Source organism: Akebia trifoliata, chromosome 10 (genome assembly GCF_017979445.1).
Source record: "Akebia trifoliata isolate Shusen 1 chromosome 10, ASM1797944v1, whole genome shotgun sequence".
Classification (NCBI taxonomy): domain Eukaryota; kingdom Viridiplantae; phylum Streptophyta; class Magnoliopsida; order Ranunculales; family Lardizabalaceae; genus Akebia; species Akebia trifoliata.
Window position 1 is genome coordinate 24,687,971 of NC_141384.1, and position 18,900 is coordinate 24,706,870.

The following is an 18,900-nucleotide window of genomic DNA, read 5'->3' on the forward strand; positions in this document are numbered from 1 at the left end:
TGACCACTTTCATTATTTGAGATGATCTATTATATATAAGGATGAAGAGATTGAGAAAGATATTGCCCATAGACTGAGATGTATCATCTAAGTCATCTTGATATTAGGCATGGACGAGACGGACGAACAAGTCAAAATTTTGGACGAGATTTAAAATTTCATGTTCATTTTTTTTTTTTCATTTTTGAACGAAACGTCTCAAACGTATCGGAAAACTTGTCTGAGACAACTCGGTATCTGACATGGACGAGATCAGACGTGAAACCGAGATTTAAAACCATGTGTAGACACCCAAATTTGATCGAGTCCTCGACGCAAAATGCCCAAAAAGATAGTAAAAAACGGATTAGGCCATCAAAACCCATACCTCCAAAAGCCCTCTATTTCTTTCAATAAATGGCCTAAGGCTTCCCACGTGGCCCATGGGCCCCAATTCCTCATCACCCTTCTACACTCTTCAACTTAACTCAATCCAAACCCATTCTTATTCAACCCCTCACCTAAGCCCACTCAACTCAACCCCCAAACCCATTCTTATTCAACCCCTCACCTAAGCCCATTCAACAACTCAAATCCATTCATATTCAACCCACAACCTAAGCTAAGCCCACTCAACAACTCAAATCCATTCATATTCAACCCACAACCTAAGTCCAATCCAACACTATACATACCCAACACTCTGTCCAAGTCCAATTCTCAACCCAACCCAACATTACAACCAATCACCACAATCATTAAGGTGGAATACATATCACCACCCCAACTCTCCTCCCTCATCCCCAACCTATCCCATCACCTTTTCTCTAAACATCATCTACCCACACCCCTAACCTATATTTACCCCTAATCTACTCACATCAACCCATCACCTTTTCTCTAAAAAAATATAATCTATCCACACCCCTAACCTATACATTTCCCTAATCTACCCTTATCATTTTTTACAAAACCCATACCTACAAAATAAATCCCCACCCCTCCTCTTAAATCAAACACTCATACACTCCCATCAATTCATCTCAACTCTTCATCTCCACTCATTTTAACATATGGCATCATCTCCCACACCTCCCAAAATATTATCAACCACCCTCCTACACAACTCTTCTTTTAATTAAAACCACATCCCCTCAACTCACTTCACCAATTAATTACTCTCTTACACAATCTCATCCTCACTCTCATTTATTTTATTCCATCTAATACTCAACCCAAATGAGTTGAAAGATCCAACCCATTTGGGTAGTAAAACAACTCATTTACCCTTTGTATACCAATGCCCTTCAATCATCTCTAATTTACCCTCACCTTTCTCTTAAACCCCATACCATTCTACCACCTCTCTTCATTTCACCCCATCTTACCCCTAAAAATAACTCTCAAACTCTATAAACCCTCCCCCTCATTCTCAACTCTCATTACCTAATGAAAATTTGAGAAAAATACTCTCTAAAAAAAAAAAAAACTCTTACCTCACTACTCTCAACTCACCTTCATTACCCTCAACTCTCAACTCACATCCATTATCCTTAACTCTCAACTTCTTCTCAAGCAAATCCAAGAAGGTCAAATGAATTCATCAAGAAAAGTCAAAGAAAGTCAACAAAGGAGTAAGGTGGGTTTGGACAAAAGAACACCCCCTCCAACTCCCCTCTTCTACTTATCCATTTCTTCACACTTTCACACACACCACCATGGTTTGAATCATCAAAGAGTCAATTTCTCAATAAAGGTGCCCTCAATGGGTTGAACCAACATCAAATCCCTCATACTTGAGGGTACACATCGGATTTTCTAATTCTTTTTCTTATTTTACTTTTATTTTCAAGATGGACTAAGTTCGAGGTTACCACCAATAGTGGATGGAGCAGGGTGCTTAACACCTTCCCTACTTTATAAAATGGACCCCCTTACCTTGAATCAAAAGTTAGACCAAATGAGTCATATCCGTACGAGAGTCATCAAATGTCGAAAAACATGATTTTTCAAAAAAATACAATCCGGGTGACCATTCACACCCATTTCAAATATGAATGGTTGCGACTCCAAAATCCCCCAACGTGGATGATATATTCAAAATTGAATAAATCGCGTGTCCACACCATGCATACAAGTCCCATTTAAGGAAATTTTTTATGAGATAATAATGTCGAGGTGACTGAGTGGAATGACAAACATAAAAAGTTAAAAAATGAGTAGAGTTGCACAAATTTAAGAATAATTCCAATAAATAATAAACTAAGAAAAAGTCAAGAGGGAGGTATATATGATCAACAAAGGCCCATTACAATCCTGATTTGAGGAAATATTATACCTGAAACATTATTTTAAATCACGCCCAAGACCTAGATGACTCACCCGAGTTTTCTTGATATCTTTAAGCAACAAGATAGATATACACAATGTCTCACCAGTCACATCATCTCCCAAGATAAACAAGATGTCTTGAATGATATTTTGAAAATCTAGACCAAGTCAACCCAGATTTTGTAGGTTTTAATTAAAATAATTAATTTATTTGAAATATACATATTTATTACATAAATAAAAAATAAATTTATGACAAAATCTTCTAATCTCCATGATTTTATTCAAAAAAAAATTATAAGTTTTTTCTTTTAATATATATGGATAGATAAACCCTTTAAATGACTCATGAAAAAAACATGATCGCAACCCTTTACATGCAAAATCCTATGGTTGAGATTTATTCTCAAGATGTGTTTCTCCGAGATTCGTGTTATCAAGATACCCATAAATCTCAACCATTGGATTTTGTGTTTAAAGGATTGGGATCATGTGTTTTTTCACGAGTCCTCATAGGAGTCAACGGATCCCAACCCTACATTATAAATCATTATAAACTAAGTTAAAAGGTCTATCTCATCCCAAAGGATTTGACTTGTATGAGATAACTCGAACTCCTCCATGGACGAGACTAGACGTAATACCTAGTTTTGAAACGATGACCTGAAAATCCAAAAAGAGAATGACAAAGACCCAAAAAAACGATCATGAATATAGTGAACGTAAATAAGAACTCACTTTCAATAATAGAGCTTAGAGCTTAGAGCTTATGTCCCACACGATTGTGCCTCCCGTCGATTTTATTTTTTAAATAAAACTAGAATTTATTATCTATTGGACAATATTTCGCAAAATTGTGATTGGACAAATACCACATCCATACATCATTCCAATACATTTTCTGCCAATATGACCTGCCCCTCCTTTATCCGGGCATGGGACCAGTAATATAAGACCAGAAGAGAAGAAAACAATTATAACCATCATACAAGAAAATGTCACCACACCCCCCACCATATTTGAAGTAAAGAGAATGTATCAATGAGTTTTTTTTGGTTGGAAATTCTAACATCATAACTTCTCATAAAACTAAAACACATTTCTTCTCTAGTTTGTTGCAGAAGCAGTTACCAACCCTCCTTTGAGGCTCTGCTTAAAAGTTCTGAAAAAGAGCTAACATTCACACAACAGTAGTCCACCGATCGATACAGCTTTGTATCTTACAAAAAAATTGAAGTCCAATTGCAATTCGATCATCTTTTCCAACTGTACACAGCAATCCCAACTTGTCTCATCTCCGTAAGAAAAGAAAAGAAATGAAACTTGACGTCTTTTGCCTTCACTGGTTACCTGTAAGACAATGGCTCTTCTTGACGTCCATGGAAAATCAATTACATTGAGCAAGGAAAGAAAAAAGTCACCGATACACAACTCCTTGATGCAACATCGTAATGGTATTCAATGGGGCAATAATTCATCTTCCCCACTATGTCTGACTGAAGATACTAGACCTTTGTCAATATCTTCTGTACTCGGTCTCTGCAATCTCTTCTTACCTCCATTTTTGATAATGTTGTCTGATTCAACTTCCCCTTTTGAGTTCAAGGCATCATTATTGTTGTCTAGGTCAGATTCTCTTTTGCAAATGCAAGACGAAGGAAATTCATGAAACTCACCACGTCCCAGTCTCATCTCTTCCGGCTCCCCCATGAAACCTCTTTGGCATGATCTCACCTTCTTGGAAAATGTATCCCAGTCCATATGTTGCCGCGCCATGAATATCGAGTTCAGTTTCTTTGAATTAGGTCTAATGGTCCTCTTGTGCCCCATGTACCTCCTTTATAATGCACAAAACAAAATCAAGAAAAATAAAGTCAACTCAGATGACATAACATCACAGACTTATTGAAGGAAGGCTTAAATGTTCCAACAAATATTTGTTGAGTCACCTCACACTAAAATTCAACATAAAAGAAAATATCAAATAAATAAATAAATTCAAACTAGTTTTATAAGTTCAATTGTAAGAATTTCAATAAAATATTCTATAAGGAGGCTTCCACGCTAAACATACCGGAATGCTCATGTTCAACTCATAATAATTTCACAGCTAAAGCACTCGCAAGTTATTAGAAATCTGACTTTTAATGTCCCCTTAACCTGAGACTTTAATATCCTCGAAGGATAAGGAGAAGAAGAAAATTAAAAATGCATCGACTTGTTCTAATCCACCTTGTGCCTAATTCCACACAAAATGCTCTGAAATACTTTTTGGCTCCTATGAAGTAGCCACTAAAGACCAGTTCAGAATTCCTATTCTAACGATAATCTTGAAAATCAAGTTTTGCAATACCCATTCTTACAAATAATTTTTACCAAGAAACGCAAAACCCACTTTGCTCTACTGTGAACCGTCAAATGGCGAGTCATAAAGCACCTTTGGATCTTAACACTGAAATCATAACCCCTTTCTATTCTAGGATGACAACTTCTTGGAATCTACTATCTACCAAATTATATTTTATGAGTCCAGCCACTTTGTTGCATAAAATAGAAAATGCTTTGTTTAATCTTTTCCAATGTATCATCCATTGGCACTAGCATCTTAAAGGCCAAAATGAAGCATGATGAACAAATTGAGAAGCATCTGCTATGAAGGTAATGCATGTCCAAAATGAGATATTTCTAGGCCGGCATCCTAAAGGGGAAAATGAAGTATGTAGAGCAAATACATACTGGACAGCATCTTGTTCTTCCTAGTGTTACTCAAATTCCAGTAGGAATTCAAGCAGCACTTCTGCGACATAAATCTTATGGGCAGTAGCTCTTTAAAACCATGTCCCTATTGGACACCACACCACAGGAGTCTCTATTGGACACTTGACACGAGAAGAGAAAGAGAGACTCAACTACCACAAAATAATTCTATAGATTGAGATTGTATCTATATATAAAAAAAAGGGGTTGGGAGATATTTATGGGATTTTAATCAATCAAACTCCACCTTCTTTAGCTACACTCAAACCTTGATCTCATATGTTGAGTGGCACAGTGGAAGTTTGGCAGCGTCTCGTTCTTCGTAGTGTTCCTCAAATTCCAGTTCAAATTCTGGCAGCTTCCATAGTGTAAATCTTCCTAGTAGATCGTTAAAACCATGTCCCTATTGGACACATCACCACACTACAAGTCCTGGGACATTTCACACGAGAGAGAGAGACTACAACAAACTAATTCTTTTGATTGAGCTTGTCGTACAAGACAAGGGATTGGGAGTTGTTTACAAGATTTTAAGCGACCATCCAATCCAACTCCACCATCTTTCCACTAAGGATGTGGCCGTGTCAATCACAAAAACAGCCACTTGACTAAAGAACTCAGCCACACAAAAATGACCATATGTTCACTCCTCTTGACTCTTTAGAGTTAGTTTTCACTAAACGACTTTAAGATTTGGTGTTGACTCCTCCAAAACTATATAGCATATTTTTATGAGGATAATATGGCTACTAAATGAGATATATCTCCACTTCAAGGAAGCAAGATTGCCTCTCAAATAGTCCTACACAGGCATACCTGAAATCCTTTTAACAAAGGATTCTCATCCAATCCAAGGTTTGTTTCAAAGGAATAATGTGCATATTGACATATATAATTTTTAAAATTCCTTCCTTCTCTGAAGCCAACTTCATTACTATAAGATCTAATTTGAAGACATGAAACTGCCATGAAATATCTTAATTACAAACTATTAACGTTTCTATGTTTAATGGAAGTTGGAGCTTGGGTCTAACTAGCTTTATAAATTCAATTTTCCAGTTAAAAGCCATGAATTCACTTGGAAGTTGCTCTGCATCTTGTCCATTACTCGAATGCTTGTTTAGTTTACTTCATCAAATGACTTTGTGAATTACAAATGTGTCAACAAATTAAACTAAATGCAACTTTTATTTCAAAATAGAACAGGCTTTGTCTAATTCATCCATGAAATAGTGCTACAAAAGAAATAGGAATTCATAAATTTCAAATCCTTACCTTCGACCTGCAAGAATCTTGGCCATATTGCCATTGTTATTGGTGACAAAAACATCACTCTCATCGCAGACCATATAATCAATGGCAGCAAGGCGAGATGAGAAAGAGAGAAAGGGTTTCAGCTCTTCATTGGCAAGCATCTCCTTGGTGTAGAAATTTGGGAAGAGGTCTCTGAGTGGCCGTAGAGTTTCTTCTCCACCATATACTTCTCCAGATGCAACATAAGGTAAGAATCATTTTGGAAACCAAGTGCCCGCAGCATCAAACCCACTTCATGAGGAGTGAGCGGACATTTCCCTCGATTTCTTTCTCCTTCGGGGCTCAGATCCTGTGAAATATAAAGGAAACGTTAGCGTTATTTAAATTATGGATAAATACAATGAATTGTCTAAGAAGCTTGGATTATTGGTTCTTTTGACATCTGGAAGAGCAATGTAGTTTAAAAGTACTATAAAACTAGTACATCACTTATTTTATTAAGGAATGCAATTTTTCCAAGCAATTAAGAAGAAATAAATAATTCTTGTCCTCCAAATTTTTTTGTTCCAGAGAAGAATACACAAATGTCTAAATGAAAAGCTAAGGGCATTAATCTCACAGGTAGTGTTGCCCATCGTTTCCTGATTTCACCCAGTTCATATCTCTCTTTGTCACCTCCCCCATAGTAACAACCAGAGAATGCCAGCATATCCGGTTCAAACCTGTAAGTTATGCAAATAGAGAGCTTCAGGCCAGTCATAAAGAATGGAAAGAAACAAAAGTACAAATGTAGAAGAAAAAGGCTCCTATTGGATCCTCATATGTTTCCTAAGCCATGAGATCAAGAATGAATAAATGCTTCCACATCTTTCTTCTTGGAAATGAAGAATCAACATATATCATGGAACATATGCACATGGAGGATGGAATTAAACATGCACAAATATACCAAAATTAGAGCAAGATAAGGCAGTGGAGTCAGACCAGCTGCTTGAGCAGCTCGAGGAGTCAAAATAGGTGCCTTGTTGAGAAGCAAGAAACTGGTAGTCTTAAAGTATGTATATGAATCATTTTTTCATTTGAAAATAAAAATATTTATATGGACCATTGTTAAAAATTAATGTATAGTTACATCTGAAAAGCATTAAAAAAAATATTTACTGTTTACACTGTGGGGACTTGCAACAATTCTATATGCCAAAAACAAATGCTACAAGGCTCACCTTGATTTAGTTCCAATTTTTTCTGAAGAAAATATGAAAATGAGATTAGAAAGAAAGGCTTACTAAAAATGAGTAAATAGGTCTCAGTTTAGGTGTAGTGTTTGTGAAGTGGAAGTTGTTGATTCTAATTAAAATTTGAAGGCACTTACGAGCATTTCAAAAATTAAATTAATTAGCTAAATAAAAGGGCCCTGCATTTCCAAATCCAAACTATAGTCTTCAATTAATATATATATATATGGGTTCTTTTTTCCCCACTCAAAGTATTAGAAATAAGTCCAAAAAAAGTTAAGTGCCACACTTCAGGTATCCAGTAACATACCTTTACGTACTTGAACAGTCAAATTGCAGAAAAATTAACTTAACTTTCTGACTTTCCAAGTAAACAAAAATACCTCAAGTGAATTGCGATGAAACGGTTGGTCATATTCCGCATCCTCATCACCAATTTTTGACCAATTTCTCTTATAGGTTTAGTAAATCGTAAGGCATGATAATTCACTCTGCAACGCAGCTTTTGTAGTTCTTCATCAAGACTGTTTGCGAGTCTGTAATCGAACTTCGTTAACTGCACAGCCTGCAAGATATTTGAAATGCTAATTGGCTCACCAACCCTCATTACAGAATATATTGTCAAAACAAACCAAAAGAAAAAAAGTGCTTTCCGTTTGGCATGACAATCAAAGCAGCTAACCAAATAGATTCCTAAGTAAAATTAGTGCGATACAAAATGGTAATTTATGAAATTTTTAACCAGCTACTATGATGCTGGGTTTTGAATAGTATTGGGAAGTTGTAGAAAACTAGCAAGAGTCGGTCTTCCGAGTTATAACAGAAAAAAAATAAAGCACTAGCTAGTACATTTTGATCACTACTGGCTTCGTAAATACACTGTCCAAATAATCTAAATAGACAAACATAGAGTAAGATGATCACCATACCAGAATGAGTCATGCTTGCAGATTTAAGTTAGTTAAGTACCTTAGTAGCATTAAATTTGAAAACATATTTGGTTATCCGGCTCTACCTATAGAAGAAAATAAAATTTCAGGCATTTGGTTGGTGTTTCATGAATAGAATGATCAAAGAGTGAGCAAAATATTACCCATATTGTGCATATAATAAAAAGAGCTAATCACATGTTTCACATCGTGCAACTTCAAAATGCCAATGGACTACTTTTCATCTTGCAGCCAGTGAAACACGTTCTTTTTCTTTGTACAAAAAAAAAACCTTTGTAATAACACAACTTATATTGCATTTGGCTTTTTTGTTATAGAAAAAAGAGTATATTTGAAATAGGGTGGCCGAGATGACCCACCCAAAGGAGTACAAACAAAAAAAGACATTTGGCATTACTTAAAAACAGAAAAAGTGATACTTGAAGGTGTCATCTAGTTAATTTGGTGAAGTCTGTGAGTGTTGATACCACGACTTGGGTTCAAAACCCACTTCAGCAACAAAAGAATCTATGAAAAAGAAGGGAAAAGAAGGGAAAAAGAAGGAAAAAAGAAAGAAAGGAAAGCAAAGTATCAAGATATGAGACAGGATACAAAACATGTCTCTATTAGTGTCCACATCCTTGATCTTGGAAAATGAGATTTGTATCCTTGTTATCGATGTCCATATCAGTATCCGAATCCAGACATCTTAAGATGAAACCACCTAGTTTAATATGATGATAGATACAGTACCATCACAGCAATGCCATAATTTTTTTCACAAGAAGGTAATATTACACACACATACAAAATTTTGATTTCCAATAACTAAAAAATAGAACACTAGTTTTTTTTTTTTTTTTCTCACCTCCAGTTTGTGGATGATACTTTAATTTTCTTGGATCACTCTCTGAGACAAGCGAGCTTTTTAAGTGGCTTGATAGGGTGTTTTGAGGCAATTTCTGGCATCCCGGTCAATCTTCGAAAGAGCAAACTGTTCGCGGTAGGTGAGGCAGAAGGGGTGGAGGCAGCGGCTGCCGTAATAGGGTTCCAGATGGGGGTCCTTCCATCCACGTATTTGGGGCTTCCTTTGGGAATGGGTTATTCTAGTAGGGAGATTTCGGAACCAGTAGTGGAAAGGATGAGAAAGAAACTTAGCTCCTGGAAAGCGAAGCTCTTGTCAAAAGGGAGGAAAATTACTCCTATCAAAAGTGCATTGGCAAGTATTCCCATTTATACCTTTTCATTGTTTTCTTTGCCTAGGAATGTGGAAGTTCAATTAGTCAAAATCTATCGAGTTCTTGTGGCATAAGAAAGATGGATTAAGAAAGCATCACTGGGTGAGTTAGAAGAAGCTCTGCTTACCTAAGAAGGAGGTTTGGGTTTTCATAGTTTTGGTTCCATGAACTCAGCTCTATTGGGGAAGTGGCTTTGCAGGCTTGGAGAGGAGGGGGAGAGTATCTGGAGAAAAGTACTTCTAGATAAGTATGGGGTGAAGGAGAATGGGTGGGTGGGTGAGCCAGCTAGAGATGGGCAGGGGTGTGGGGTGTGAAACGGTATCCTTAGAATACTCCCGATTTTTAAGAAAAAAGTAAAATGTAATGTGGGGAGGGAGAGTAAGGTCAGATTTTGGGAGGATTGGTGGTGTGGGAATGGACCTCTTAAGGATCAATTCCCAAATCTTTTTCTTTTGTCTCTAAAAAAGAATCAGGTTATCTCTTGTTACAAAAATCTTGTGAATGGGGTGATAAACTGCAACTTTGGGTTTAGAATAACGTTTAATGATTGGAAGGTGGACAGTTTAGGAAGTCTAATTTTTTTGGTGGCGAGTAGAAACTAGGAGAGTTCCTCAGTAGATCAAAAGAGTATAAGGTGGTACTACGGATGGGAAGTTTATGGTTAAATCCCTGTATGAGGGTATGGCACATAGCATGGTAACGTCTTTTCCTCACTCTATTGTTTGGGGCGGCAAAGTTCCTCCAAAGATTTCAACCTTTCTGTGGTTGGCAACTTTAGGGAGACTTGCGACTTTGGATCAGTTAATAAGAAGAGGTTTTATCTCGCCAAATCAGTGTTATATGTGCAAATCTCAGGCAAAAACGATGGATCACTTACTCATTCATTGTCGGGTGATTCATTTTGTGTGATCGCACTTCCTATTCTTTGTTTGGTCTCGTAGGGTGTTTTCCTAAATCAGTCAAGTCGGCATTAGAATCCTAACTGATGTGGAGAGGATATTTCTTGTCCTCGAAGCAGATTCTTTGGTTCTTGGTTTCGTTCGCAATTTGTTGGGGTATTTGGAAAGAGCGCAACCAACGCATTTTTGAGGGGAAAGATTGTACCCTGGATGGTCTTATTCTCTCCATTTTGACGATCATGTTTTCTTGGAGCAAACTTTATAAGGAGTTTGAAGGGGTGTTTGAGCATTTTGTTGTGAGATGGGATAGGGTGCGTTCTTTGTAGCGAGAGCTTTTTGTTGTTTCTGATTGCTTTGTTGTTTTTCTTTTTTGCTTTGTTTCTTGTGTTTTGGGTTGTTCTCCTCGACCCCCCCTCGATGGTTTTTAATAAGTTTATCTTTATTGATCAAAAAAAAAAATAGAACACTAGCTTCAAGGAATTTGTACACAAGTGACTCAGGGAACAGCATAGTAACTCATAAGCACGAACTACATGGAATCTGAGTACAAATCATTAATACTGAGAAACAAGTTACATAGCTTCTTACACGTCTCCTCAGAAGAATTGGCATCACTTGATCCAAATAATATCCGGGGGTAGATTTCCTTGGTACACGCATTGTGTATGGAGGTTTCTCCATTGATCTCATTACTTTATCAGGGATTCTTTTCACAATGGTGACATCCTTCGCGAGGGAGGAGATGAACCAGTTGACATCAAAAATGTCAAGAAAGTCACTGCATGTCAAGGAAGGAAAACATTATAAGATAACAATAAAAGGAAACCATAACAATTGTTATTGTGAATGCCATAAGTGGCAAATTTACCATGAAAAAGAAGCACAGAAACCCAACTCACCTATCATCTTTCCAGAACGAATGGTGGTCCAACTCAGGTACAACTAATGTGGCATTCAAAATCCGTGCAACAACTACCGCATCAGTTATCTGAGTATGGAAAAGGACAGTAAGCTCCATAAAAAAAAAAAGGCAAAGAAGGGAAAAAAAAACACATGCCAATCTCATATTCTTCTTAGATGGTGAAGTATAGAATGCCAGAAGATGTGAATGAATACAGCATCATCAAAGTCTTAAATAAAAAATTCGGGGTTGGTTGAACAAATCTTTTATGTTCATTCATTTGTCTAAAGCCATATCCTATTTCAATTCTAGTGTGTTCATAAGGTTCTTACTACCTCAATCTACACTCTATTTTGAAGAACATAAAACATAAAACTAAAAAAAAAAAGATGCATGCATTCAAGTTGTTGTCCAAATACACTTTCTGTAATTTTTCACCTTAAAAAGTACTAAACAACCTACCCCCGCCATGTAAAGGAAGAATGCTAGGCTATGTTCCATGAACTCTTCTATAAGGTTGAAGTACACATGTCAGACATGAGATGAATTCCAATACATTGACTTTAGTATGGCACATCTTTTTTTCCTCTCATTTTGTACGCAAAGTTATGAATAAGCAATTATCACAGATTATGAGCTTTATCTTTTCCTGGAGCAAATATGTATCTCCTTTATAGAGGTATGTGATGCATAACATAAGATATCCCGTCCCGCATTCCATTGTTGTCCATGTCATTGTATAAAACTTAATTTTTTTGGTCAAAATCTAAAATATACTGCCAAGACCAAGGATCCTATTTTTTGGGGTTTGATGAATTTCCATACCCATATCTATGCAACATAGATGCAAGATGTTTACAACTTTACATTAGAAAGAATGACCAATGCTCCATGAGCCTCCCTTCGAACTAGTGATTTAAATCTTCAAAGGGATCTCCACTACTAGGATATGCAAGAAAATATATTAGAAACGAGAAGACTTTAAAGCAATTGTTCTCACTTCAATCTCCAATGAAACGATGAGTAAACCCATCACCTTCTTGTTCTCAAGTGACTACCGGCAAAATGTAACACTAGAATCCAACCCTGCTCTTTCCATGCCAACAAAACACATCATGGTTTCACCTTTTTACAGTATCCAAGCCAAAAACCCACTCTTTAGGGGTGGGGGAGAAAAATAAAATCATTACAAATGACCCCCTCACCCCCCCCCCCCCCCCCTCCACCCCACCTTCCATCAATTTCTTTGCATGACCACAAACCTCTTTGGGAATTTCACAACTGATAGATGTCTTATAAAATCCTTATGGATTACCTAATCCATATATGACATTTAACTGAACCTTGTCCAACATAAGAGTATTCACAAAGACAGTAGCAAGAACGTACACACGCTCACACAAAATTTTCTTCCTGCATACCGGTTCCCCTACCAGCTTTCCATTTAAGTCTACATACCAAATCTGCTTCACTATGAAATAATGAGATTTTGAACGCGGTAACAGAGATGAGTAACATGTCCCATTCATTGCTTGAGAGAAACCCCAAGGAAGATCGTTAAGTGATCAGATGGAGGATCCTCTCTAATTCAGAATAACAGCCTAGTTCTTGATCAATCATAACTTGTACGCATGATTCAAAGGGCTAAGAATAGACTGAAAGTCATGTGTGAGTGCACACCACATACTGCAAAAAATACATCACAGATCACAGGAACTCCTCCAAAAACCAAATCTACAACATGATAATGCATGAATACTATTTGGCAATATACACAACTATTTATTCCTGCCAAATCTCTGTGAACTACCACCAAAGCCACCAAACTAATACATAAAAGGTTAATGTGATTGGAATCCTCTGAACGATTTGTGAACCTACCCCTCTTGATGGCTGGATCATAACAATCTCCAATTCCTACCACATTATATAGAAACCTCTAACAAACTAATGGCCCTAATTTTGTCCACCGGACACAGCCAATATCAGTTTTCCTTTCTTTTTTGAGAAAAATTTGATAATGTTGGAGCATAAGTGAAAAGTACTTTATAAATTTCTAGAGCACCCTACACCACTGTATTAGTCACAAGGCACAAAAGCTTTTGAACATTTAAAGCATATGAATTTCTTTTCAGGGCAATCACTACCTTAAAGATTATATGCATTTTTGAGGCACATCCAGCAGGACAAAATTTCACACTGATGTAGCAATGTGAAACAAGTATCAAAAGAAATCCGCTTAAATATATGACAAAAATAGGGTTACATAGATCTAAATACACTTGACCACTGAAAGATCAACTTATACTTTCACAAGATATGATTAAAAACACACAAAACCAAAATCCTACCCCTGTCCTTTGTTGGTTAAGCCCTCCACTTGTTGCAATAAGCAAGTAGCCATTTGACAAGCGCTCACGTACAGCATCTAGATTTCAGGAGAAAATAAAATACACACTTTAGCAATATGAAGGAGATGAGCATCTAAATATTTTTCATTGTTGCAAAAATTAGAATAATTTCATCAAATTTGCCTTTTTAATTTCCGTCAGAGTGGTGAATATCAAAAGTTAAACAACCAGGTGGTTACAAAAATAGGCATTTTCTAAAAAGTCAAACATAAAACAGGGGAGAGGGTAGTATAAGGGTTGGTTCAGCATCCTAGAATGTAGCCACACTAATGGTTTAAAGAGACCATAAGGAAACAGCAACCCCAAAAAAATGAATGTTTCAGTTGTCTCGGAGTGTTCAGCTGAGACAGTGTCGGACTCTCTCCTAACCAAACCATTGTCTCGAGATGAGATTTCAATTGTTGGCCACACTCACATAAATGACAAAATTCAAGTTGTGTCCTATGTCTACATTTTGATGAAGATAGGAAATATAAACAACATAAATAATTTATGAATATTCTATAGTGCGCTTACAAGTACATATCTTGTGATAGTAACGTGGGATACCCACCAAGATTGTACCATAGATAAGAAAAAAGTGCCACCAGGTTTCAGTAAAAGGATTAAAAGTTCAGCGTGGGTCAGAATTGAGAGAATATATGAGTAGATTACTGAATAAAATTTATAAAGGGGAAACGAATTATTAATTTCCTTGTTAGAATGTAGTGCTCCATAAGAAAAGAAATGTCTAATTAAATGCAGCAAGATAAAAAATGTGACTTTAGAAAGAAAAAAAAAATGAATACGTGCGTAGTGTGAACAAACATATAAGAACATATCTAAACATCATTCTCTTTATATTTTCCATCTTTCCAAAAGATCTACAGTTTAGGGAAAAAATTAACACCATCCTTAGTGTTCAAGGACTTGGACCAAGGATAAATAATATGGAAAACCTGGCACACTGATACTAACACTAGATCGACAAGTAGTACAGAGAACTTTTGAAGTTCCACCACCATACAGACGACCAAATCATTTGAATTGAAGTCCAATATCTCAAGACACTTATTTCTGAGTTTTTACTTGTCTAATATGATTGACATAATCCGACATGTCAATGAAGAATATAAGAACTACTAGACAGATTCCTACTGCAATGAACAAAGTTACTAAAAATAGCTGTACCCCATGATCTTTTCATAATAGGGTGCCAAGAACATCCCACAAACTTCACCCCAAAGGAGGGGGGAGGGGTTCTCTAATGAATAATACTATCATCCTTTTGTAACAACTTGTGAAAAAAATCATCAATAAGAGTTCACAGGCACCGATACATCAGCCTACAATAAGAGATAGAAGTATTTTAAGAGCTTATTTTGAAAGAAATAAAACATTCTAAATAATAACTTACGAGAAATATGAGGACCTCTACTACTACATCCATAGTAGAGCTTTGAAGATTTTGATTTCCATATATCAATTGATGCATGTCTGCTCCTATCCTGCATCGCTTCAAAATTAGTAATATTTTTAACAATGTTTTGTTTAGCTTGAACAGAATAGGCAGTAACTGAAAGTTCTTTTACTTGACCATAATTGAAAAATAAGAACATGAAGGGCTGACCAAAAAGAAAGATCAAGCATAAATTTAGGAAGGAAGGATGATTCGTTCTAAGGGAAAAAGTTCTTCTCCACAAAGGTTGGGTATTTAGCACCAAGATGCCTGTGGTTTCCATGAGAACGAGCGAATAGTTCAAGAATCTAGTGTACAAAACAATACTCAAGAAAGATCCTGACAATAAGAATATATTGGATCAACCACCATAATGGCTTGCCAACCAAAACATAAACAATGTAATCCCCTCCAACCAATGTCTTGGCATTGTAAGGATTAACATGATTGAATTCTTGATGGAGGTTACTCACACATGTAATCAAAGGGAACCAAATTTTTTTTTACAAAAAACGAATTAAGTCGCTGGACAGTCCAGCCTTTTAAATGGAGGCCAAATTGGTAGGGTGTTAAAGCAAGCTATTAAAATGCTGGATAGTACAGCGTTTTAATCATTTGAAAGGCATTTTTGGTAAAGCAATGTATTTTAACACATTAAAACGCTGGACAGTACAGCAACTTAATTCGTTTTTGGTAATTTTTGAAAAAATAGATTCTTTATAGTAAATATTAAAATATTTAATCCTCTTTTAGTAATTTTCCTACTGTTAAGAATTTATATATGGGGCAGCACAAGGCAACCCCAAAAGTGTACTATGAATTTCAGGATCACTAATTTGAGGAAAACTTATGGTATGATTTATGAAAGATATAGGGGTGGGGGACATGCAAAATGAAATTTTACAAATCTACAAGGGTTTAGTGCCTTTCTAGAAGCATGTTTATACCCTACTGCCACTTGGTTAAAACATGACTAGTTCACGTCATGTTCACCAAATCAGAGTTCAGGAATAAGTCAGCAAGGGGAAATTTCAGATAATTCGAGAAAAAATTAGGAAAAAGTCAGTGTAATTGTTCCTATTAAGTGATGTTTTCAGATTACATCATCAAATCCTGTATTAAGCTACAATAATAAATCACCAAAAATAACGACAAGTCCATAACACATTCAAGATTTATATTATTCAAAATATAAAAGGATTATAATCATCAATCCAAGTTAGAAAACTCAATGCCCATTTCTATCAACATTGACTTTGAAACTGTCAATGTCAAGATGAATCAAAGTGACTCAAGACAATGTAAATTACTATATAGTTGAATTACAAAACAACATTTACAATACACCAGCCTAAGTAAGATATACTGAACTCTCGCTCAAGCTCCCCAAAGACTTGACTAATTTGAAACCCCAAATTGGAACCATTACAGTTCAATTTTATAAAATAATAAACTAAGCCAAAAAATAAAAGACAGAATTTATGCAAAACAGGAGTAAAGCATGCTACATTTTACTTATGATTCGAAAAGAGAAATTTCTAACGCAATCTCATACTCTAACCATACCAATTTAGAAGACATCGCTCCCTTGATGAATCGATGCGAATAATACTCAAGGTGAGAAGCGACATGTCCGGTAAAAAGAGAAATCAAACCTAGAGCGAAAAGCATCAATCCGCATATAAATGAACGAGAGATCGACTTTTTCTGGAATCTCCAGCAGAAATGCTTCTGAGGATGTAACAAAGCCATATTTGCAGGAGAAGACATCTCGAATCCATTAAGATTACACCTCCTGGCCTTTCCCACTCCCATCGAGCTCCAAATCCAAGGCTTAATCTCATAATAACCACACATAAACCCTAATTAATCAACACGCATTGTTAATTCCTCAAAGGCCATCGCGACTCCTCTCTCTGCTCCAGAGTGATCTTGAAATCTTAAAAAACTCAATTTTTTTCTCCTTTGAACCATAAAGTACGATACAATTTCCAAATCCAAGTCTTTGATCTCACAATAACCACACACAAACCCTAATTATCTACTCTCATTAATTCCTCAAAAGGCCATTTCGACTCCTCTCCATGCTCCAGAATGATCTTCAAACTCTAAAAAAAAAAAAAAAACTCAATCTTTCTCCTCTAAATCATAAAGTTCGATTCAGATTCAAATTCAAAGATACCAGTAATGATCAGAGTCGAAGATCTGAGCGTTAAAATTGGTCGAAAATATCTATCTGCGAGTGGTTATTGTCAGAGACCCTAAATTCTGCGACTCAATTAGGGTTTTATTAGGGCTTCTGAGAGAAATGCAGAGACGTTTGGTGGACAAAAAGTTCTTAAATGCTAGAACTTGGAGAGAGAGAGAGAGAGAGAGTTTTTGAGCTCTGTAACTGTTTAAAAGAATATCGTGTCGATTTCAGAAATAAGTGGCGAAATTCCCGGTTTTAAAGGGCGAAGAAAAAACCAACGTATCGCAGGCGCTCTTCCCCACTCCGTTTTTTTGAATTTTCATTAAATTTTATAATTTAATGAAGGGTAAAAATGGAAGGAAAAATGCTGAAAAGACAAAAAGTATTTATTGCGATTTTCACAAGTCTGACGTGGGATGTGAAGATAACCAGATGTGTTTCCTCGCGATACGAGTAAAAACTATCTACAGTTATGTATGCATGTCCACGTCGAACTTTTGAGAATCACAGTAAATGCTGTGTCACCCCAGCACGACTTAAAATGGAAAAATAAAAAAAAGTTGGAGAGAGATAGGGAGAGGGATACTTATTTGATACAATTGAATTACGGTTGCAGTCCAATCAAGAAAAGTAGAAAACGGCATGTATTCTGTGAACTCCAAATAAGATAAAAACAAATAAAATATTATTTTAAAATAAATACACATAAATTAAGATATTTTCTAATGAGATTTAATGTTGTATTTTTATTACAAAAATGAGGGGGAGGCCTTAAGGGAGTCAAATAGTACAGATTAGGAATTTTAGAATATAGAGATCTTCCTCACCAAAAATCAACTCATTCTGAAGCTTCTAATCCTATCAAAAGTGATTTATACAAATTAAACGGTTCACAATTGTTCAACTTGTAAATTAAGATTAAAAGTTTCGGAATAAGTTGATTTTTGGTGAGGATGATATTTTTATTATAGAGATCATCCTCACAAAAAATGAGCCCATTCTGAAACTTCTATCCCTTATTTTGAAAATGCTTTGCACAATGTTTGACTTTCTTTTAAGGCCTCTGAACACTTTCCTACAAAAATTTATTGGAGTTCTGACATCAAGTTTGTTAGTTAAAAATGGCCACATCTTCAAAATGGTAACATCCCATCTTTTAAATTTAGGAGTTCAGTTTCCGTTTATTTTCAAACACTTTGAGTTGATATATTTCTTCAATATGAGTATAGAATAAGAGCTACAAGAAATTATAGCGAGAATGAGCCATAGAGGATCCGCTCAAGACTTGCATTAAAAAATTGAATACCTATAATACTATCAATTCTTTAAATTTAATA

At 36.0% G+C, this 18,900-nt stretch overlaps 1 protein-coding gene across 1 annotated transcript; it reads right to left on the reverse strand.

Moving 5' to 3' along the window:
• Positions 1 to 3,133: 3,133 nt before the first annotated feature.
• On the reverse strand, positions 3,134 to 17,833 carry LOC147393395 (O-fucosyltransferase family protein). The gene is given in 10 exon segments (XM_086456969.1): positions 3,134 to 4,147; positions 6,343 to 6,568; positions 6,571 to 6,670; positions 6,941 to 7,043; positions 7,940 to 8,121; positions 11,211 to 11,400; positions 11,522 to 11,610; positions 13,875 to 13,951; positions 15,331 to 15,421; positions 16,939 to 17,833. Coding segments are annotated over 10 exon segments (1,728 nt in total). The 5' UTR covers positions 17,230 to 17,833; the 3' UTR covers positions 3,134 to 3,768.
• Between the last annotated feature and the right edge of the window lie 1,067 nt (positions 17,834 to 18,900).